General features: G+C 41.9%; 1 protein-coding gene across 4 annotated transcripts in view; it reads left to right on the top strand.

Moving 5' to 3' along the window:
• The window catches only part of ntng1a (netrin g1a), a 290,034-nt gene that overhangs the window by 178,194 nt on the left and 87,426 nt on the right, over positions 1–24,414 (top strand). For 3 of the 4 annotated variants that reach the window (XM_084339810.1, XM_084339811.1, XM_084339809.1), the window contains one exon: positions 8,622–9,273. In XM_084339810.1, coding sequence (XP_084195936.1) covers positions 9,025–9,273 — 249 coding nt within the window. In that variant the 5' untranslated portion in view covers positions 8,622–9,024. Of the gene's footprint in view, positions 1–37; positions 235–8,621; positions 9,274–24,414 lie in introns of those variants that run through there. The other variant, XM_084339808.1, reaches the window with a different exon arrangement.

Here is a 24,414-nt window from a genome sequence, read left to right as displayed (position 1 = left end):
TTCCCCCCCCCCCCCCAACCCCCCTCCCCCCACCCTCTCGGTTTGCCAAAAAACAAAAGTGAGAGATGGTGCGCACAGCGATTCCTCAGAGACTGACGTGCGTACTCATCACATTCCCGTTAAGGAGCGCATCTTAAAGAGCTTCATTCTTCATTCATGTTCATTCCGCTGCTCTGAACTTGTTGAACGGCGTTAAAGAGCAGGGGGGAACAGGGAGTACCCCACACAAGAAATGTAAGTTTTTCCTCTTGCTTGTAAAGTTTACTTTTGCTGTGCGCTGAAGCGTGGACTGAACGCTCCTGCGTTAAAGTGGCCGATCGTCGTGGTTGGAAGTTCCGTGGCTCTGGCCTGGCTGCAGTTATCTCTTTTAATGAACGGAAAAGGAGGGGTTAGGGAGAGCTGTGCGTGTTTTGCCTCCAAAGAGCACAAAACAACTTTGAGGACTTTCTGAACCACGCAGGGAGACATATTCATATTCACAAATGACGCGACCTTGACTGCGTCCAAAACTTAACACCATTTCCTCGGGTCATCTCCAGAGGCGCCCCCTTGTGGAACTTATTACCTGATGTCTCCTGTCTATCACGCATAATTACATTTGTGTCATGCATGCTGGAGCCAATTGGCCTGCCTTTGATACGTCATTATATGAGCAGCCTATTACAGTTGGATTTGTTTTGGTACATGCTTCATTGCTTCACTCTTTGTCATCCCATTCAAATCTGCTTGACTCCAATGCGCCTTCTTGCTTCATAGCCCAGTGCTTTTGACATTTTCTTACACAAACATCAGTGGCCGTGCGTGCTCTTCAGTTATATTCGTAGCAGTTGTAATCTAAATCACCCTCATGTGTTTACATTGGCTAATACTTGACAATTATTCTCTTAAGGACGTGCCAAGACTACACTGCGCAATCTGATGTTTTATAGATGGCATTCACAATCAGCAGTCATTTTTAATGGACTGAGTCATCTGATTGCAGTCTGTTTTATGTTTTTACTCATCCTGTGAAATAATGACAGGCGATAAATCGTCACATTCTGTGTGCTTGTTTGCAGCTTCAAACCATATGGCTTTATTCCTGCTTGTATTTCCAGCATGAGAGGAGCTACCTGGGTGAGCACATTCTTCAGAGCTAAAGTGGACATTTTGAGTATCCAGACATGTCACTGTGGTTGCAGAATAATGTGCTAGCAGCCTTTTAGGAAAAGTGTCTTTAATAATGCATAAGGTGTTCCTGTGTTGCAAAGAGAGGCATGCTTGGTGGCGAGGAGAGGCAGAGGGGAGGGAGGGAGGGCGGGCGGAGGCGTGATCTTGTCTCACTGTCTCATCGGGTGCCCCGTGCACCGCTGCGTTATGTGGCGCTGGAGTAACTGACGCCCGAGGGTGTTCAGCTCGACTCGGGGGCAGCGTTGCCACAGTCACCCCTGTCAAAAGTGCTGCTCTCACGCACACAGAGTGCATGTGGCAGCTTCAGCAGCAGCTCGGGGGCCAGGGGTGGGGTGGATGGAGTTAGCAGAGACAGAGGGAGTGATAGAGGATTGTGGCATGTGCAGCTGGTGGAGGCACGTCTTCAGCAGGCAGGGACCGGGATGCCTTCAGAGGCCTGACCTGTCTGGCTCCTGGATTGGAGGAGAGGCTGCAGCTGCATCCTGCTTAAAGGAATGATTACCTCACGGCTCAAGGCGAGCGCTAATACAGCTTTTTCAGTAATTCGCCTCATTTCTAGTTTTCTTCAGCGGGTAGAAAACCCCTCTTGAACATGAGAAGACTCTAAACTGATGAAATTCCATCAGGGTGAGACACTTGCTATGTCTGACGTTGTTATTGCACGCAGCTTTCACACACAGGTAATAATTTATCACATCAGAGGTGGAAAGCGAGCTTCAAATACAAGCCCGGGTTTGGCTTAACAGAAACAGCCAGACTATTTGTTTAACCCTAGAGCAGAGCTGCGGCTTTGATTCCTTCTGAGGCCACCCATCCCCAACACGGAGTCACTTAACCAGCTGTCAGCACTCCACCCATTTGCTACCTGTCGTCATTATTAAAAGATCATAAGCCTGCCGATTGAAGGCGGTGACATTTTAAGAAGTGGAAAAGAGCGCTAAGTGATGGGCTGACTCGGAGGCAAGCCCCAGGGATGCGTTATGGGGATGCTCGCCGCTCCACGCTAACGCTGGCTGTCATGTTTGCCGGGCCATGCTCCACTCTCCATATGTTTATTCATGAGGACAGAGGACTATTGGCAGGTTGTTAACAGGCAAGATTAGGGATTCTGGAAAGGCAGGCAGAGAAATCTGGTGAGTGGAGCACAGAGAGCGGGCAGGAGGCTGTTTTTTTTTTTTTTTTTTTCTGAAGCCGGGCCAGCTTCTATCTTTATCTATCTTTCATCTGTTTCTGACTGTCTGCCCTCCTGTCTTTCTGCCCTTCTCTCTCCTGCGCTCTTGTTTCTCTTTTAGTAAGGCACTGGTGGGGAATACGAAACAGGTAGAGTTAGAAAAGATGAAAGTAGGTAGAGACAGGACAGGAGCGGGGGTCAGAAATTGCCCTTGAAAGTGCATAAAATGCGTGAAATTAAAAACGAAAGGAGGGGGAAAATAGCTCGGACATCAGTGGTAACCTTGTAATTATTCCACCTTACTCTGGGCCAAGCACGTCATTTAGAGCTAAAGTGGACAGTTTTTAAATTTAAGGACAATTTGTCCAACAGTCAGGCAGGTGTGTAAGTACTGCCCCCTGTGGGCCACCACAGGACAATCGTGGGAGATTATGACCTGATCTTCTCCCGCGTCCCGGGTGAGAAAAAATTGGCCTTTTTGATCAAAGATCGACTGGAAATGCAGTCTGGAGGAGATGAAAATGTTGGCACGACACAGCCAGCAGGAGAAGAAACTGCTGAACCAACACAAACCAGTGGTCGACAAAAAGCGAAGCGATCAATATGGCAAAACTTAAAAAGTAGAAGGAAAGGAATCAGACGGAGGAAAAACCCTGTGAGTCCAAATCAACAATATGGGTGCTTAAGATATAAAGTGTGAGTTTGCTGTTTGATGAAATTCCCACCGAAACACTTCCAAATATCCTGTGAGTAAGAAGCTGATTACCTACAACGGACGACATGTACACCTGCAGAAGTCAGGCAGATATGAAGCTCCTTCATGTGTTCATTCCATGATATGCATGATTTACAAGTGACTCCTCCTATAGTAGTAAAGAGCGGCTCTGGGGACATGCGTGTAACATTTCCCCCGTGATTTGGAGAGACACTTAGTGATGCTTGAGTGGCCCCGGGAATGAAATGGAAGTGGACACCGAAGGCTGTTTGGAAGCCCCAGAGACGAGGCGAGCGTAGGGTGCATGGGTGGCTGTTTGGGTGGGGTGTGACGAACTCAGGAGCCAGAACAAACTCTCTCTCACGGGCTGACAGGGCCTTGTGAAAGATTCATGTGTTTAAATATAAAATCGAGCTTGCAGCACTGGCAGTTCGGTACCTACAGTCCCCTGTTGTTTTGGGGCAGGCTGAGCGCACACCTCACTAACCGCTCTACTGTATGTGGTTTATACGGGAAAGGGCTGTGTTGATATGTTTGACCTGAAGCTGCCAATAACTTCTTTTTTAAAAAAAAACCTTTATTGTTCATATTAATGTGACTGCTTTTCAATTTGATCATTTTCAAGCAGCATTACAAGCCAATATAAAAAACATTTAGATGTCCTCGAGACACTTCATTTTCTAAATTTTGCATAATTTATTAAAATATTTTAATCTCATTTTTATTTTTCACTAATGGTTTAATACCCACACACATAGGAGAATGTTATTTTGGCTGGTTAGCTTTCACACATCTTCAGATTAATGTATAAAAGTCAGAACCACATCCATCTCCCTCTTCGCTCCAACTTTAAATTGCTGCTTTTACTTTTTACAACCTGCAATTTTCATATTTTCATGTTTTTGAAGACCATCTTCACTCAAAAGATTCTGCTTTTTGTAACAACACTTGTGAATATGCTGGCCTTCACTGTACAGACTGATGTGTGTGCAGAGGTTGATATTCAAAGGCTGATGTCACATTCATCTGCTGAAGGAGGAAAGTTTCTCTGTACTTAAACTTAAATCTGAGTTTCGCACATGTACGTACCTGCAGGATTTTGTGACATCACAATGAGCTTGGAAGCTAATCACGGCCCAGTGTGCTTCTTAAACGAGTGCGATGTGGAAACTCAGCAACATTAATAAATGGCAAATTCATTGCTTTATAAACCATTTATTAAGCAATTGTTTAATGTAAAGTTGCAACTGATGGTTATAAACCTTTACAAATGTTAAATGAATGGTATATAAAGCTTTTCATTGTTTGTTAGCTGTGAAATATGTAATAACTAAAGTCTATTTAACTATCAATTTACCTTTATTATTGATGGTTTTTAGTTTCCTGTCCAATAGTTAAACTTTATGAAAAAGAAATTCTTGATTTTCAATGAGGGAAATTAGTTATTTACCAGGTGCTTCAACTTCAACCATATCAATACAAATAATTATTTAAAGCACAGTATTACTGGTCTTAAAACATGTCTGGGAGTATCCTTAAGATTATTCTCTTTCTAACGATGCAACACCCAGGTTGAATAACATTCACCTGGTTCACTCAGCTTTCCCGTTGTAAATATCTCTGAAACCTAAACCTAAACCAACATCCCCCCATTGTTTCACCTTAAAATATCAGCTTTTATACTAACATTCTTTATATCTCCATTTTCCACTCATTTGAAGTTGTAAAATCATTAATAAAATGTGCCGGATAAACATGTTGTCATGAGGCTAGTTAAGGTTCATTATAAGAATTCCTATTGACAATGGTCTACAAAAAACATTTTCAACATTGAATACAAAAATAGTTTTTCTAGCAGTAACCCTCCCTCACACCCAGCGACCTCCCACTGTTCCTGTAAGTGTTTTTTTTTTTTTTCCCCGTTCCGTGTCGGCCGTGCAATATATATTCCTGTACATGGAAGAATTTCAGACTTCCTGTGAGCGCGCCTCCTCTGATGTCCTCGGACCTTGATCGATGGTTGGAGGAAGCGACCTGCCCTAAAATAAACCCATTTCTCACTTAAAATGCGCATCCACACTTCTTCCATCTGCTCTCCTTTTTCTCTCCCTCGCCTCATCTCCTTGGGGCGACGGAGGGTTATAAGCAGGGAGTAATGAGAGGAAGGGGCCGCCGTGTCCAGGATGGTAGAGTGATTATGACCCCGCTTTTGTGATCTCTATTGCTTGTTATCGGAGCCTCGCCAGCGCTTGTTGTCTCATTACCCATGACTTGAACCTCTCTGTATCCAGAGGTTGCACGTGAAGCTCTCACACACTTTAACACAGACACACACACACACACACACACACACACACACACACACACACACAGGCAGACATCGCGGGCCATCTCTTTAGTCTCCCCCTTAACACGGAAATATTATGTCTCTTAATGGGGAACAGGGAGCTCGGTGCCAAGAGTTCCTCTAGATAATTGGCTGCTTCCTCACCTGCTGACATCTCCCCCATTGACATTCTTACATTTTACATTTGAGGTGCTTCATTTCTTTCTCCCCTTAACCTCTTCCTCCTTCCTTCGTCCTCTGACTCCTAATACTCGCTCTTGTAGTTTTTTTGTACTGATTTTACATCGTTACTTGTGAAAACTGTAATCCCAGTTTGCAGCCATATTTGTGGCTGGAATTATTTGTATATGAGAGAGGGGTATTTTTAAAAAATGTAGATTGTATCCTATATTTTTCATCATTGACATTTCATGGATTGAATACCTCCAGTAGCATTAAAAGATCTGTTTGCCTTCATGTGCATTTGCAGCTTTGTATGGGACATATTTGTATACTACTAACCTTTTACCTCTGTTCTCGGGTGCTCTTTAAAATGATAATTTACATTCCATCTGCTGGAAAATATCTGACTCAAATGCAGCTTTAGATCTCTTTCACATTAACACAACACATCAGATTTACATTTCGAGGAGGCAAATACAAATATTATGGCACTCCCATATATACACATGAAACGGTGGCGAATGTGCCCTTTCATTGACGTTCTTCAGATTATATGCACATAGAATCTCAACATGTGTACATACTATGATAATCTGGAGGGTGTGTATTTGTTTTAATGTGTCGTCAGGCCTCACGTTGATTCCTATATAGAGAACCAGTGACATATTGTCTTTCTCACACTCTCACATTACACATAAGTCACCTCATCATTCTGTCGCAGCTTGTGCTCCACTGAGTGCTGCTCTTTTGCCTTTTTTTAAATTGGAATGTGGTATAATACAATTTTCCCCCCGCTTCCCCATGTTTTATTTTTACTGATATACTATTCTTTTTTATTCAGTGCTGCTGTGACTCAGTGTCTAATCTAATCTTTTCTAATCTAATTATAAATGAAAATTGGAATTAATTAGCAATGACAACACACTGTGCAGCTAGCTGCCAATTGATCCTTTATGACTGGTTGCTGTATTGGCAAGCATACACACATACGCACAGACACAGAGATTCAGCTGACTGATTAAGCAGCGCTAAAATGTCTACCAGTGTGTCCCTCCTGTCTCTGACCACTGACTCCTGCCTCCATCAATCAGGCTGCTGTTTGCAGGCAGGAAACCTTCACACACTTGTATCCACAGGCTCGGCCAACTGGCTTACTGCTGTGTTTCTGGCGAGAGAGAGATCAAGGTATGTGCAGGTTGTAGACAGCCTAATTTAAAAGACTTTATAAGGTCAACTCAAAAACAAAGTAAAGGACGAGCATTTTCTGAAAATGTAGACTATTTCTGAAATAAACAGACAGCAGGGTTAAATGTTTGAAAGCCCGACACCCAGCTATGTTAAAATATGTGTTTTAATTCAAGAACTTTAGACAAAAGAAAAAGTGAGGCCATAGTACGTGATGGTTGGCAGATATAAATGGATGCTACTCAGCCTGGGAAGTAAATCACTGTATGTGATATAGTGCAGTTGCTCCTGCTATGGACAGCTCTACCACTTAAGAGAGGAAACTTGAAAGCAGTATGAGTCACAAGATATTTATGATAACATTTGACTGTTTTTATCCTCAACCACAAAGTGGACCTATATCAAGTATGCGTGGCCACTTTATCCTCTTAAAGGATTTTTTTTAAATTGCTCAATGATCAATATTCTTTGTGAACCATAGATTAGGTGATTGTGTGTAATATGAAAGGTGTAGTGCCGATCCGATGGCTCGTCAGTTCCTCTCTGCTCTACGAATTTTAGCGTCTTTCAGGTCATTGTTTTGGTTTTACAGCTTGCAACCACTGCACTGGTTCACTCTCACCACTCTCATCAGTGTCTGGTCAGCCACGGCAGGCAGCTGCTTGTATGCTACCTACCGATTGACAAAGTTAGTGACTATCTGGTGAACATAGCGGAGCGTTTAGCAGCTAAAGACCACATATATCTCCCTCGAGAGTTGGTGGAGACCAAAGCAGAGCTAAAAGGAGAGTGAATATTAGACCGTCAATTAGTAAAAGAAAACAATTAATGCAGGTTAAAGTGCATTTAGTGCTTAGCATGAAATATTTTTGATTAGCTTTTTCCATTATTTGACCTTTTCTTAATGACATTTCAGATGAAGTTACCATACTAGCCACTCCAAGCAACAGATTGTTTCTCAGACGCACACAAAAAGAGTCACCGCCATTGATATACCCGCTGATGACACAGTCCTAATAGACCCAGTCATAATAGTCCTGCATGAGTCCCCGGTGATTCACTGACTCCACTAGTCCATGATCGCACTTTGACATTTTGAGTGGTAGTGGGCGACTAGCTCAAGGTCGATCAGACATAAAAACAATAAAACATTGTGAGTGTGTTTTTGTTTATATTTAGTTTTAAAGTTGAAGTATCCTAATGTAAAGTAGCTGATGTCACCAAGTGTCATTTTGCAAACTATTTCAGATACAGCCATGTGCATGCACTGCTATACAGTCTCTCTTACCCAGAATTCTTGGTGTTATGGACACAGGAAAAGGAATATCTGCTGGCTAAAACAATAGCTTTTAATATGCTCCACCAACAGTTTAATATTTTACATGATGCAACGAGTACATTGAAATTTAAATGTATATTCAATTTACCACATTAAGTGTAAATTGAATAGTAACAACTCTGTGACTGCAGAAAACATAATGTTTCTTTATCCTATTTTAACCTCCTTTGACTCCTCGTTCCATCTGTCATCCCGGCTCTTGCTGTGAGGGGTGTGGGACGGGTGTGAGGAGGGTGAGGGGATGGGGAAAGCTGTAATACTGTAGGATTGATACCGCTGAGTGAGATGAGGGTTCGGTGTGAAAGCAGCAGGATCCAATTTACCCTGATGGCCTCACTTACTGATTTTCTGTGTTTTGATGGACAACAAACACCAACATGGCACTTCTATCTAGCACCCATCCAACTTTCCATTCACACATACACCTTTCACCCATGCAATGGCGCCAGCTAATGTTCTCTCACTGTCAAATTGTATTCCCACATGGGAGGTATATTCAACCCCCCTTCTTCTGTTTCTCGTTTCTCCGCAGCACCAGATCGCCACGCAGGACGAGGACCATGATTGACAGCCAGGCAAGCTGAGGAGACCTGTCACTCATCTTCCTATCAGCGTGTCAGAGGGCTATCTCCTTCTCGCCTCCCCCCTCTTCCTCCTCCTCCTCCTCCACCATCCTCCTCCCTCCCTCAATCCTCTCCTCTTATCTTCTCAATGGGCTGGTAACCGCAGTACTGTAGTTATCCCCCACTCCAAAAAACATCTTAAAAAGAGACAGAAATAGTAAAGAAAAGCAACTTCTAAACTGACCCTCGCTCCACCTGAGGGGACTTTGGCATGCCTCCTCACTCCAGTTGAGTGAGTAGTAGTAAGTGGAAGTAGAAGAGGGATTCCTTGTTTGCACACCTCCTTGAGAAGGAGCTGAGAGGGGAGCAGTCATGCGTTTCCATTTGGCGTTGACGCTGCAGGCGCTGTGGACCGGTGTTTGCCAGGCAGCCATGCAGCACTACCCTGCAGCATGGGGCCACTACGATGTGTGTAAGTCCCAGGTTTACTCAGACGAAGGCTTAACCTGGGACTACATGGCCTGCCAGCCAGAGGCAGCAGACATGACCCAGTACCTGAAGGTTTCTCTGGATCCCCCCAACATCACCTGTGGAGACCCTCCGGAGACGTATTGTGCCCTGGTGAGTACATGTGAAAAAGTGAAGAAAAACCCCAAATCTTCCTTTTTTGAAATTTTGTACACCAAGTAAGAAAAATACCAAGGCAGCCTTCTTATCTGTGTCTGTGTATCGTGTATCTTCTCGGCTTGTTCTGACCCCACAGCCGTGACAGACTCTTTCAAAGCTTGTGTGACTCAGATACGTTTTTCTGTGGCTGAAGAAATTGAAGTTTGTGCCCATTGACGTCACGTTCTGCTGTTCAGAGATCCGCTTCTCCGTGTGCTTTGCAAACAATGTCTGATGTGCTGTTCATGCTGCTTACTAGCAGGAAACACTGTGTAATGTGACTTAACTCTTGAAAACACACGTACTCACCTCAACCCCACACACGTCAGAGTCACACAAAAAATACCGTTCCCTCAACAGCTTTACTGCTGCGTCAGTGTGTGTTTTGCAGAGTCGAATAAGTGAGTGGCCTAAAAATTCAACCATCTCATGGTGAAGTAGTACACAGGTGGGCTAAAAATACAACAGCATGTATGATAACTTAAGCGGAGCACTATTTTAAGGGTTTTTTTTGTTTTTCTCACGTCTAGTGACACCTTTGCCCATGCAGTACTGTAAGCGTTCTTTGCTTTGCTTCTTTAACTCGAGCAGAGTGGTGTCAGCCTTCATTATTGGTGCATTAGGCCCTGTTCCATCCTTTAATGTTTATTTGGGCAATCAAGTGACACCTCTGCCTTGGAGACTGTTGCTTTCCATTTCAGTATATTTTTCTTGCTGTAAGAAATTAGTTGGGTGACAGATCTGTCTCTATCTATTTCCACCATGCTAGAGACTTGGCTCTATAGTCTTACCTCCACTACATGGTATGGCTCAACTCAACTCGACTCGACTTGACTTGACGTTACTTGACTGATCTCAACTTGACTCGGTTATGGTACCAGGTACTTTTCTCAAGTCCTTTTTTCACGTTAGATGGTACCCCTTGAATGTAGGCCGGATTCTTAGCTGATTGTCGTAGCGACACTGCATGAAACTGTCGTGACACAAAACACAAACACAAAAACACAGTAGCATAGGAGGATATGAGTTTTTTCAAAGCAAGGAGACACATTTTGTTTTAAAAAAGGGTGAATGCAGCAAGACAAGAGACTGTTGAAAGAAAAACAGGAATGTTTGGGAAATCCTAATCAGAGCGGTTTTGTTCTATTATCTGAGTTTTTTTGGTTGTTATGTTAATTAGGACCCAAGGTAGAAGGGAAACCAATTTGTGGAAGCTAATGGATCCAAAAGTCATAAAGAAAAGACTAATCTAGTGATAAAAACGAACAGGTCTAAGAGAGTAGAGTCGAGTCGAGCTGTACCTTGCAGTGGAGATGTCGGTCTGTCGGTTGGTCTGTTAGTTCACCACGTTGGTCCAGACTTAAGTATCTCCACAACTGTTGGATGGATTACCAAGAAAGTTGGTACAAACATTCATGTCCCCCTCAGGATTAATTGTAATAACTTTGGTCCTCCAGCATTGTTATCAAGTCAAAATTTAATTTGTCCAATAAAGTCCCATCAGCCTCGGGTGTAATTTGTGCTAATTAGTAAATGTTTGCATTCAAGCACTAAACTAAGAAGGTGAGCATGGTATGAATATTATACTTTCACGTTATTATTAGTTATGTCACTGTGATCATGTTAGCAGGCTGATGAGTATATATAATGTTATACTTCCTGCAAAACAGACATTGTTTCCAAGAGAGGATTTCCTGAACTGGCAACTAGTTAAATCATTAGTGTTTGCTGTGAATCAAAGAGGAAGGAATCCAAATAGTGTTTTATGTATTACAAGGATTGCACCAATTAGCTCATTTTCTTATTGTGTTTAACTTAAAGTTGTTTTTTGACCAAAAACAGAGGGAGGCTTTTTAGAATAATGAACCACTTAGCTCCCTTTCTGTTTAATTTCACACAAACAGAAAATAAGGGTTGTTGAATCACTGAACAAATTGGCCACGACCGACTTGTTCATAAAGGGTTCTACCATCACGATAACTTTAAATTGGTATTTTGTAGGATTAGAGGGATTTTTATAATTGAACGGCACAATAAAAAGCAGTGATTGGTTGATTGGTTTACCCTTTGAAGTTCATGTGGCGCTGTTGATTCTGCAAATTACATTGCAATCATGAAAATCACAAATTCCTGGTGGAGCTGAAAATAAAATGAGATGCATATTAGGTCAAGTATTTAATTAGCAACCCGCCTTTCCTCCTTATTCCGGGTCCTTTTCACTTTGAAACTCACAGCTGGTCGCCTCAGATTAACGCTAAATGATGAATCCATTTTGGGCCGTCGTGTGTTACCAAGTCATCAAAGATTCTCTCAGAACAAATGCACTTCTCAACAGCCTCAAGAGCTCTTTTGATAAATAGCGAGATGTTCTAGGAAAAGTAGTAACTTGAAGAGTATAAATAGACGGTCGCCATCAGCAGAAAGTCAGCTGAGAGGAGACACAGAGGAACAGAGAGGGATTAACAAAATACAGATGACAAAGACAGCGGGCGAATGATCAAGAGAGAAGTGAAAGGAAACGAACACGGGGGAGACAGAGACTCGGAGGACTATGTGCAAAGCATACGGTGACTGAGGAACTAATATCTACTGCGTGGGGCGGGATGGAGGCTCTGAAATGTGAATAATTCAACATGTTTTGTAGCTAATGTGTTTTATTCATAGGACACATTATTCAGCCCGACATCTCTCAGGCACTTTTAAAAAATGCTGACTCCCGCGATCGCCCAAGGTTGGTTGAAGGCAAAGGCGAGTTGAGTGGGTAGGATATGTAGGAGGTCATCAACAAAATGGGGTCACCCTCTGATCTCCCTCTGGGTGGCCCAGTGACCTCTGATTGATCTGCATTTGAACCTGAAGCGCGTCTCCTATTTACTTTGCAGCGACTGCGGATGAATCCTGGATCAACAGCGGTCATTTGTGTCTGATGCTTCAGTGGAGCCGTGCTATTTCTGGCCGAGCAGTTGAAACTTGGTTTATTATTATTACTGCCAGCCTTTTAACAGTCTGATGATCGCTTATTGAATTAGCGGGGAGTTAGCGGCGCGCTGTCGCCCTCATGTCTCCGGCAGTCAATGTGATAGGAGCGCTTCAATTAAACAGGCAGTGGTTAGCTCCCACATAACCATTTCCTCTCTCTGCTGTACTGTACTCATCACAGATCACACAAACATCAGTGAAATATGACCCCTGCCGCTTGCCATAGAGTCCAATTCTCTGCAATTGGTTTATGTTTACCCCAGGCAGTAACGTGGCTCCAAATCAACATCAGAACAATTATCATTGATATTCCAGCTACTCTGGCTGCCAATATGCTGCTGCAATGCCAATAGTGGTTTGTATCGTAAGTCAGATCATTGCAGATTCGGGGCAATTATCATTAGGCCGCGTTATCGGAGAATTTCATCTCTCTGGTAATTGATTTTGCGTTCGTAGAGGCGGGTGTATTTTAAAGCCTTGCGTCTGCTTCCTGGAGTGCTGAAGGTAACAGACACCAAAGCCTGAGGAGAGGAGAGAGAGACAGAGCGAGATGCAGCAGCTCGAGGGTGTGGTGCCTATATGAGCATGGTTATCTCAGGTTTCGGCCTTCACCCACCCCCCTACACACACACACACATCCACACACACATACATACGTACATTCATACACCCACCACTCTCCCCAGTAAAGGCTTTTTATTCTCCTTCTAGCCCGGTGACCTTTTCGATAGCAATAAGCTGGCATTCACTGAACTCTGGCACACAAATCTGCCATCATATGAGATTTCACTGTCCCCTCCAGTTAGACTCAGACTGGCCTTTAAAAGCCTGGACAGGTCGCAGAGCCACAACCAGTTGATGATTGAGTTAGTGCAGGATGCAGGAGAGCAGCTTTGACTTAAGACAAAAATGATGTATCATGCAGAAGAAGCTGATTCTCATTAATCGACTAAGACTAAACGACAGCTGTATCTTTGTGAAGTTAAATTCAATGTATATAATTGTTTACATTGTTACAAGTTTGTTCTGACTAGTGAAGAGAGATTTAACTGGGTAGTAGTAGTTCTTTCCTTGTGTCTTGCTCCCGCACCACAAATAGAAAGACTCTCAAGGGAATGATCAGTGTCTCATCTACTTTACTGCAGACGTTTAAACTGAAGTAACATCCACTCAGTTACTTTAACACTCAAACTCATCAACCAACATAAGTTTGCATGTGTTGCTTCTTCTTTGATGCACATGGCATTAAACATAGAACACCCTTTCTAGGTGTAACTCCATAATTTATACCTCATTTGAAAACCATGCTTGTGCGCGCGTGTGTGTGTGTGTGTGTGTGTCTGTGTCTGTGTGTGTGTGTGTGTGTGTGTGTGTGTGTGTGTGTGTGTGTGTGTGTGTGTGAATGTCCTTATGCATTCCCGTGCAAGTACTCTATGTCTCTATTTGTGCCATCAATTTACAACCAGGAAACGCTGATGAATGCTGAAACCCGAGTCCCGGCAGGCCGGTGCATTTCATAGCCAATCAAATCTAAATGAGGAAACAAAGCAGATTAATGAAAAGGTGGTGCAGCATGTAGCTTTTTCAAATTTCAGCCCTGATGAAAGGTCATTAAAGCTGTGTCATGATAAGAAAAGGTGACTTGCAAATAGTCTTTATTATTCTGTTGTGTTGAAAGTAATATGAAGATACGAATATAATATGAAGCAGCTGTGGCTCAGTAAGGCTGCTGGTTTGATTCCCTGGCTCCCCTGGCTACATGTCAAAGTATCCGTGGGCAAAGCACTGAAACCCAAATTACTCCTGATGAGCAGGTCGGCACCTTGTATGGCAGCCTCTGCTGTCAGTGTACGAATTTGTGTGTGAATGGATCAGTGTCACACTTTGAGTGGTCAGTAGACTGGAAGAGTGCTATAGAAATGCAAGTCCAATTGATTTAAGGACTTTTGACACATTGTTTTTATTCCATTAAAACACATTTTAATTTTGCCATTAAAGTTATACTGTGGCTCTATGTTTTAATCCCTGAATGATATTTGCAAGCTTTTGCTTATGCAGGAAATGCTATACAGTACTGTGCAGAAAAATACATCTAAGGTCAGTTAACAGAACTCAACAATTTAACAGACTTGTGAAACAGCTGTTTTAGGCCAGATATTACCAGGCTTTCTTAATGGGAGAATCGTAATCTTACATAATGGCATGTTACATAATTGACTTCTTAATTAAGCAGTTAATATTAAAAAGAATGCACACTTGCTCTTTTTTGTGAAACAAGGTTGTGAACTGTTAAACAAGATTGAAAATACTGTGGCAAAGATCAGATGTGAAGTGTCTTTTTGTTCTGCATGCAGCGTTGCTAAACCTTTGCTTGTTTAGTGGTAGTGAAATCAGGTGTGCGTGGTTCATATCCTTCAGCAGCCAACTGCACACTGTCGAGTGAAAAGTAAATGAATGATAAAACTCTTAAATGTCACTCTATGAATTCACTGTCGTGTCCTTGGCGCTAACTTGAGACGTCAGAAATATTAAAGGTTAAGTTGTTGTTCTCTTTATCTTATTGTACAGTTTTTGAATACAGTTAAAGTCATCCTGGGCTCACTTGAGCAGATGGCACATTCCAGTTTAAATCAGCACTAGAGAGAAGGCTGCAGCCTAACTCTAGTTTTTGTCTGTTGATTTTACCTCAGCTTTTAAGTGTTTTTGTGGGATTTTGCCAGGGTTTCATTTTTGCCTTTTTTTCCAAAAGTACGTTTTTTACTCCCCCCCCCTTTTTTTTTTTAACATCCCCTTTCTGCGTGCGATTCTGTTACCAGATGCCACTTGCTCATCATCCCTATAAAAGATTCCCAGCACACAAGCAGCACACATGATGGTAATATAGATGTCTTTTCACTGTCTCAATGACCAGCTTAATAACTAGTTCAAGCACCATACAGGGGCTTTTCCAGGTGTCGCATACAATTAATGCAAGTGAGGGGATGCCGTGGGTTCCCATGGATTATCATTGTGATATACCACAAATCTGACCTTTTCCTTAGCTGATCCTGATTAGAGGTCTCAGACAGACAAAGCGCTTTAACTCCCCCCGTACCTCACCCGCCCCTCACTCTACACACGCTGCCTCTCAACAGGCTCAACGCTGACATTTTCTTGAGAAACGAGTGCGCTGTCAGCAGCAATATGTCTCATTTCATATTGTAACAGTCAGTGTAGGGGTTTAGAGGAAGGCGAGAGTGAGAGAAAAGGCAAGGTGGCTTCAGTGTTGTCTGTGACATTCTGTCATACAAGCTTGTTTATATTGGCTTTTTTTGTGAGGGGGCAAGATTGCAAAAACAAGCACAAAGGCAGCTTTTCAGACCTGCTGATTGACTTTTAAAAAGGTCAGATTCCAGGAATGTAGAAGCAATTAACCAGCATTGAAAAACTAATTACTCATTCAATAGAACTGTTTAACATCAGAGGATTAAGTCAACTTGATCCTTTTTATGTGTCGTCTTTCATCTTTGCCAGATCAAACCAAATCAAAGTTCTATTGAAATTCACGTCAGAGGCACAGGGTACGGACAGAAACAAGCTAAAGGAAACACGTGTGTAATTCACAAATTCTCGTGGTATTGTTCTGTGTTTGATTACCGATAGTTATCTGGAGTGCCGAGCAAGGCTGGAGTTATTATTTCTGCATAACTCACCAACAGGCAGTGTTTGAGACTTGACTGAAATTTTCACACGAGTTTAATCTGTGCTCAAGGGAGTTCTGTGTCTTTTCATGTGATTTAATTAGTCTAATCAACCCTTAACACTTTCAGTTTGGAGTTAAGGTAGCATACACTCTCCTAAATGGATGATGCAACCAGCAATGATACTGTGAATCATGCACATTGGTGTCATTAGATGGGCAATCATTACAATCAATAATGGAAACATTGTCAATATCTACATTTATATCCTGTACTTAATTTGATATATTTTGTTGAATGGAGTTAAGGTAATTTTGAGATGCTGTTGCATCAAGATTCACAATAGTTTTACAATTATATGATTTTGTTTTCCTTTGTTTATGCTTGCAATGCAATTGCAATTTACCCGATAAAACCACAGCATTACACACTTATACACTTATACACTTATTTACACTTTATTGTGCAAAAGATTTACAAAATGCCCTTGCAACATCGTGGATCACATCTTGACAGCAAGATGTGATGCATGGTCAGCGAAACAGTATGAAAACAGCATGGTTAAGAAATACAGGCTCCACTGACAGAGGTCTGTTGCCACTCATATCAAAAGCAATTTTTTTTAGTGCTGCTGTTGGTTGAAAGCTGCATTTGAACCATATTTTGCTCATTCTCGAGAGGCTGTCTGAATCTGGTCCTAACCTTCCTGCCACGACAGATCAATAGGCCTACAGACAAATGACTACAGGACTCTATACAAAATATTATAGGAAACCTTATGGAAAGTCTGCACTGGTTATAATTATTAAAACAAAAGATCACTGACGAGAAGGACAGGGAGAGGTAAGGAGTAACGCAGTGGAAAAAAGCATAATACACCCAACCCAATTGCGGGTGGTGGGGTTGCTGCAGCACCGTCAGCACCTGTCCTTCCTGCAGCTGTGTCTGAGGCCGTCATTGTCTGTGTGGAGTCTCCTCAGGTCCACCCGTGTCCGACGTTTATAGCGCATCAAACATTGGTCATTCATAACCTTTCACAATGAATTTTCACAGATTGCAGTTGATGCAGCAACTGCTGATCAGCCCCTCTTCCCTTTAATCTGAACCCAGGAGCATAACAAGCTTTTATTTTGTAGCCTGATATATTCAACTGAAACACTACCAGTGCAGCGAGAATAGGTCGAATATTGTCTAACACAGCACAGAACTGTCAGACCGCATCTATCCGCCCAATGTGAAGGTTATACACACCGCGGTCACAGGAGAATCTCATCATATTCTCTCCAACCCATCCCGTGCCATAAACTTTGCATGAGCGTCGGGCACTGTCTGAATTTTTATCATTTTCTTATTTCCTCCAACCACTCATTCTTCCAGGTCTTCAGGTGCCAACCCAAACACAGTCTTGTCAGCCAGCCCAGGCCAAGCTCAAGAGAAGTCCATTAAACAGGTGTTGGCAGAAAGTCCCGCACTTCCAGTTATGGGCATGTTGTGGCCCAGCCTAGTGTATCCCACAGTCTGAGTAAGACTGAGAGAGGGAACACCCAGCCTCACATAGTTTTTTTTATCACATTTTGTTGTTTTTTGATGTTGAATGCATTCCAGGATGGAATTATTTGATTTGATTTTTCATTAATGGTTCCCACATTTGGTTTGGTTTGGACTTGATTCCTAGTTTGTTGTCTTTAGAAAACCTTCAGATAATTATGATACATAACAATAATAATAATAATTACAAAAATCCTTTGTCTTTTTAGCTCAATTATGATTTGTTTAAAGTCTCTCTTTGATAATTGTGACACTGTGAAGGATGATGGGACATCATATTGTCCAAATATATATCTTGTTGTATCTTGGGTAGTCTTTAAAAACACCATACATTACAGCACTATGATTAACGTCAGTGTTAAAAATAAATGTCTGGCATTTTTGCCCACACATCTCTAGACCTCTTACACCTGTGTTCAGTAGTTTCATCCTAATCACAGGTTTTTTAATTATTATTATATAACTACTTGTTTTATTTTCCCATTTATATAGTTCTTCTTTTATTTCCTTTTCCTTTGCCTCCCGGTTTCTTTCAAAGAAATTACATTTCTTGAACATTAATTACTGACTGTGTGTCCCTCCTTTCAAGTCAAACTCCCTTCTGTTTTGTCATGATTTAATTTAGCACCAGATATCAGATGATCATTTATTTTATCAAGATCTTGCTTTCTTTCTTGCTTTATTTATTTATGTCGAACAACAACAACAACAACAACAAGTAGCCATCAAAATGATATGTCAGACAAACAAAATAATCTGTTCGAGAGGGAACAGTAGGAAGCAGAAAGCTTATTTAGTCCTGTCCCTTCAATCTTGTTGGTTCTTCACAATAACATTTACGTCGTCAGCTTAAGCCAAGACAATCACCTGTTCCCCAATACTACTTGGAAGTACCACTCAGTCTGCCATCTTGTTTAATTATTTTCAGGAATGGGTTCATCGTTAGAACATTGCACACAGGAAATTACTTTAAACTCCTGTCTTAGTGTGTATGTGTTTACTGTTCACTAACCAGTGGCTAAAACCATGCTGCAATTGTTAGCATTCAGCTAGTCACTAGTAGCCTAACCAAGTTCTTACTTCAAAGGGAAGAAGCACATCATTAACTAACTACATATTATAGTATAGTATTGAGTATAGTATAGCAAAAACACTGGTAGGCTAATTCCCAACTTCAGGAGAACCAGTCTAGGATGCTAGTTGTCAAATAGAGTGCTGCAGGGATGACGTATTTTTGTACAATGAGGTTAGCATTGCCCTGGTTCCCTCGACAAAAGGCTTATGGGATTTTTCAGTTGGATTATTGGACTTTGGATTTTCGCAGAAAATAAGCTCTGTGGAAAACACAATTGAGTCTCCATGTTTGTGCGTAATGACATTTAATGTCCCCAAAAATGTCTTTAGTCTCATGTAGCCACTTGTTAGCAACTACCTTTTTTAAGACATGTAAACACTTAATCATTAAAATGCAGGGCATTACCTGATATATTTTATGTTGTAGAACAAAACCTGAAAATCTCTTAAGCTTGTGTTAACCACCTTTTTTTCAAGCATCTAACTGAAAAACCCATTCAAAAACCCCTTTGACATTGAGACAAGGAAACTGGAAGTGATAAAAATGCTAACTTAGTTCCAGGTGTTAGGACTCGTTCCTGCGGCACTCCATTAAGGATAAAGTTTATGTTAGCTCTTTAGTGTCTTAGGGGAAGTAGCTTGCCAGAGATGGGGTTATGTTCATTGAACATACTGGTAAGGACTCATACCTTTTCTGTTCTCTTACATACTGTTTGAAATTTGAAGAGTAAAGCATAAAACTAACCTCTACCTTGGTTGTCCAAGCAGGCTATGAAGGCTTGTAAACTAAACAGGGCTATGTTACAAAAATAAGATTGGACTCTTACCATATCCTATCCGGCAAAGTTATTTTCTGTCAACAACAAAGCAATTTAAAGTGCTTGACTATGCGAGGACTAAGTAGCTCTACACTGCAATTCAAAAGCAATGCTCTTAATTTAATTCAATGTCTTGTAGGCTACATATATCCACAGTTAGCGATATGTAGGAATAGGCCTAAGTATGAAGAGTGAGGTTTATTTACCTATTAGTGCTATTTACTCGCCTCGCTCTTTTTGCTATTCTCATCACCACTATCATCAACAGCAGCATTATCACCTTTTAATGTAGTGTTGTAGTACTCGAGATCGGTCTTGGTCTCGAGACCGGTCTCAAGACCATTTTTTGAGGTTCTTGGTCTTGTCTTGGAATCGAGGGCATTTTTACCTGGCCTCGTCTTGGTCTCGGACTGGGCGGACTCAGGTTTTTGAACGAGATCGGTCAAGACCACCACTGATAGGCTTTTTGAAAGTGAAAAAGGACCCTCTCAAAAACAGCTAATGACTTCAAATCATTGGTATTGTAAAGTTTTCCCCCAGCTAAAAAAAAAAGAAAACTCACATTTTGATGTTTTTTTATGATTTTCCTTTGATATATATGGTCTTGGTCTTGTCTCGGTCTCGACCTCTTAATGTCTTGGCCTTGTCTCGGTCTCGGTACTCTCTGGTCTCGGTAATGTCTTGGTCTCTGTTGGTGCGGTCTTGACTACAACACTATTTTAATGTGATGTCTAACATTCCCACCATTATCCCTCTTATCGCCACAACATTTTATGTGATAGATACGGCTTAAGTATGAGTGGAAATGAGAGGGTATTGTGGGTAAAAAAGTGCGAAAAGGAGGAAATATTTACTCCCAGGGAGAAAAAGTTTGTGACAGTGAAGTTAGTGAAAAGTTGGTATGCAACATCAGGTGTTGCTCTGTGATGCTGTGTTGTGTGAATGCGTGTGACTCGTCTATCTGGGCTCCATCAAGGCATTCAGTGTTGCCTCACCGTTTACTCTGCCATAACAAGATAACAGGGGGCCTCCTTGACTCCAGCTCCCCACAGGGTTTACTGTTGACTTTTTTTTTTTCAAAGTTTGGAGCAAAACATTTCCTCCTTTGCCGTAAAGTATGGAGAAGAAACTTTGGAGAAGCTGAAGAATGGAAAAAAAAACTATGTTTTTTTCCATATTTAGATGTAAAACTATCTGAGACTGTGAAAGTGCCACTTGAAAAATATTCTCTTGCACGTACAAGAATGAAGTCAATATAGGAGAAGGGCTAATGTTTCATTTTGGGAAACAAAAACATATTTCACTCTCATTCAGCTCTGGTTTCCACGTACTGACATGATGAATTCCCAGAAAATTAGTATTGAATATAAGTCAAGGGAGAAATGATCTCTCATAGCTCAGATTTAGCCTCTGAATATCTTAAAGACTCCTGCTATTGACTACAAGTCATCCAGAAATATCACATTGTCTCACTGTTAAATGCTCAGTGCACTCACTGGATTTGAGGACTCATGCATAATATGAACCGAGCATACGGGCCTTCACAGTCTGACTTCTATGACATAGAGATATTTTTTTTCTTTCTCTCATGTATTTTATTTGACGAAGGCATTTTTACCCCTTTTCTCTTCTATTGCTTTGTGGGCTCTAAATCCCTCTTGTGGTAATGGGGGCTTTTGTTGCATTTCACAGTTCATCACTCATGGAAAATTATGGTGTGGGAACCCCCCCCCCCCCATCATCCCCCTGTACTCCTTCCACCTCTGTGCACAAGGCTCAGAGAATAGATGGAGATACAGCAGTGGGCTGCTGGGGAGATCCGTTAGCTTTTAATTGCTCTTTGAACCTCAAGGGTGGATTTCCCTGCAGAGCTCACTTGCTCCAACACTGATTTTCACAATATCCCCTTCCCTCTTCGGGACACGGATAACAAATGGCAAGCACACACGCACACGCACACATAGGCCAATACAGACAAGCTTACAGAGCACAAAGCTTGGCATATGGTGACATTCATATTTAGAGGCACTCATGTTTTCATTTATTTGTATTGGGGCGGCTTTTAATGTTAATTGCAGCAGATAAGTGGAAGTGTTCTGAATAGAGCGATCCCAGTGATCCCATCCCTCATTTTTATCCATGGTGGGAGGTCAGATGCTCCCACAGCCGTGGCAGACGCTCTCCCTCCTCTACTCAGCATTTCAAAGCAGCAGGGCCTCCCGTCCCTTATCAGCACAATACCTTTTTTTTTTTTTGTGACTGGTGTATGCGGCGTGCGTGTGTCTGTTTCTATTTGTGTTTCTATCTACATCCACACAACAGGCTTTCATGAATTCTGCAGCTCACACCTTACTTTTTCAGACACTTTTTCACATCTATTTTAGGATGTAACCTACTGTATACGCTGTTAATGTGAGCAGCTTTTATGAGAGAAAAACAAGGATTTTCAGAATAACAACATGTGCCAGTGAGTGCCTGAGTTGAGTTACTGCTTTCTCAACACCAGCGCATTGAGTCAAACTGCAGAGCGGCCATTTTAGCAGTGCTACGATTTCTCAGGTGAATATGTCATGGCAACACTACGAATTCAGACGGCAGCAAGTGCGAGTCACATGTAGGCCACATGCCTCGGGATCAGTTTTGTATGACATATCCATGTCATCCTGATTGGAAGTTAAAAATGGACGTTCAGCTTTTTGTGTTTCTGATGTGCAGTAGTGTCAGATTCGTATCAAAAGGAAGGGAAACATTATGAAGGGTTGCAACTTCAACTGCAGAATCATCACAGCCTTTCAAATAGTGATGTTATGTTCACGAGTGATCTGATTCTTTTCAACAACACTTTCGTATGAACAAAGGGAAGCTGCTCTTTTTATCGTGACAGTGAATGCATCATATTCGAGGCAAAGCGACTTGAGTTACATCCATCAGCTGCACAAAATGTTGTTTCAGCATTGACAGTGCAGATGCATGCATGCCTAAAAATGACATTGCAGTGAGAGCAAGTAAGGCATTTTACAATATGCATTGCAACATAGTAGAGGCGTTTACAGTAAGCGGCTAGGCTTAAAAACAAGGCTTTTCTTGTGTTGTCACATTTTGGGCGTTGCCATGACTCAAAAACTGACATCCATCAATAGAAAGGTATGGTCTCATTTTGAAGTAATCAGTCCGCAGATGAACTCTATACAGTACCTGATGTGTTATGATCCCCTACAGGACATTATTCAAGTCAAGACGAACAAAGCCTTGTTTACAGTGCAGATTATTGACATTAGTTTTGTCAGAAAGAGTAATATAGTGCTGCTGAACCTCGTCCACATTACCACACTCGTCGCAAAGTGCAATTATACTGGTGGGATGTCTGGGTCTGAATCTGATCCGAACTTACCCTATGATCCAAGGAGAAAAGAACGATGAGCACTTCTTTAGAGAGCCTCTCAGAAAGGAATGGACCCATAAGATCCGGCTTCCGCCAAAGAGCTATATTTCCCATCACTACTTTGAAAATATGCAGGCGTAGCAGTTGTAATGTGTGTGTAATTTCTTGATGTGAAAATAAGAACACTTGCAAACAGAGCTAGAGAGAAGCACCTGAGGAAACATCAAATAATTAACAGATTTAAAAGGCAAAATGGGGTATGACCTAAACACTTCTTGCTGTTGTTAGCTCAAGGCATTAATGAGTGCTCATTTAACTCCGATAAGTAAAGGGAAATATATTAAGCATGTGATAGATGTGATGTTTTTCTTGCCTGTATGGTCTGGCTGTCTTTCCTCAGAGGAGCATTACTCCTCTCTCAGACAGCTCTTAGACCTGCTCAGTCTTCCTCCTTGTTTGAGGGAAATGTGAGGCTGTACTCTTCACCCTGACAGGCTTCGGAAAAGACTCCTGGATTACCTTGACTGACAGCTCCCAAACCCTAAGATCTGTTGTGTCTGGCCCACACCGAGCATAGGGCAAACTCTGAATCAATAGCAACGCTATCAGTGATGGAAATTGAATGCTGAATCTGAGCGCTGAGTACCCCCTCATGAACTGTATGAGAGCATTTTTCCGCTGCTCATCTTCTCTCCCTGGCAGGTATGAGTACAGCCGCAGCTAAGAGAAAGTGTAAAGTTTGTTGGGATGTGCACCATTTTTTTTTTTTTTAGAGCATCAAAAATAGAACTCAGGGAGATGAGAGGCCACAGATGGAATTGTCTTCAAAGTACAGAGTCGGCAGTCTTTTAAAGTGATATTACACTCGTGGAGAACATTTTCATTTTCCTGTGCGCTCAGCTTGATCTGACACTGGGAAGTAATTTGACATTTGCTGCCATGAATCATTATGGATGACTACTCATTGATAGTTGCAAACAGGCTGGATTACAAGTTCAAAAAGACAGCAGACAACAAAAGAAGTAAAAAGAAGTGACATTTCAGCTAGAAACTCTCCTTTCAAAACCCATACAGTGGTATACATTACTAAAATCACCAAAATCAGAGCTATAATAACTGAGCTTTTCGGCCACTTAAACTTTTGGATCGCCCTAAAATGGCTCCTCTGTGCACTGTCCTACACATGGCTGAGTTGCTTTGTAAGCTAGCCTCTGCTCAGCAGAGGGAACCGGAGCAGTCAGCGGACAAGACGAAGGCCTAGAAAATGTGCTTGCTTAATTAAAGAAGGGGAAATAACCAGTGCAGCTATTTACCCCTAATTCTGACATAAATCTGCAGTTATTGCACTGGCGAGACTGTCCTCTCCCCAATTTAGGAAGCACCCGAGAGCCTTTCCTTAATAAGCAATCCTCTTGATTAAGGCAAGGCAGGAGTTACAGTCTCTCTTCTATGGGAGAGAAAAGGACAAGAGAGGCTGAATTTAACTAGAGGGGAGGTAGTTAGCAAAAAGCCGTCATGGATATTGAGATGGTTAGCATTTTATTAACCCGAGTCAGGACACAGAGAGTAATTGGTAAATTGGGTGTAGACTTGCAGTGTCTGCAGGACTTTGGCC

The sequence above is a fragment of the Pagrus pagrus genome (assembly GCF_965226575.1).
Source record: "Pagrus pagrus genome assembly, chromosome: 20".
NCBI classification, from domain to species: Eukaryota; Metazoa; Chordata; class Actinopteri; order Spariformes; family Sparidae; genus Pagrus; species Pagrus pagrus.
This window is presented reverse-complemented; position numbering and strand designations above follow the sequence as displayed.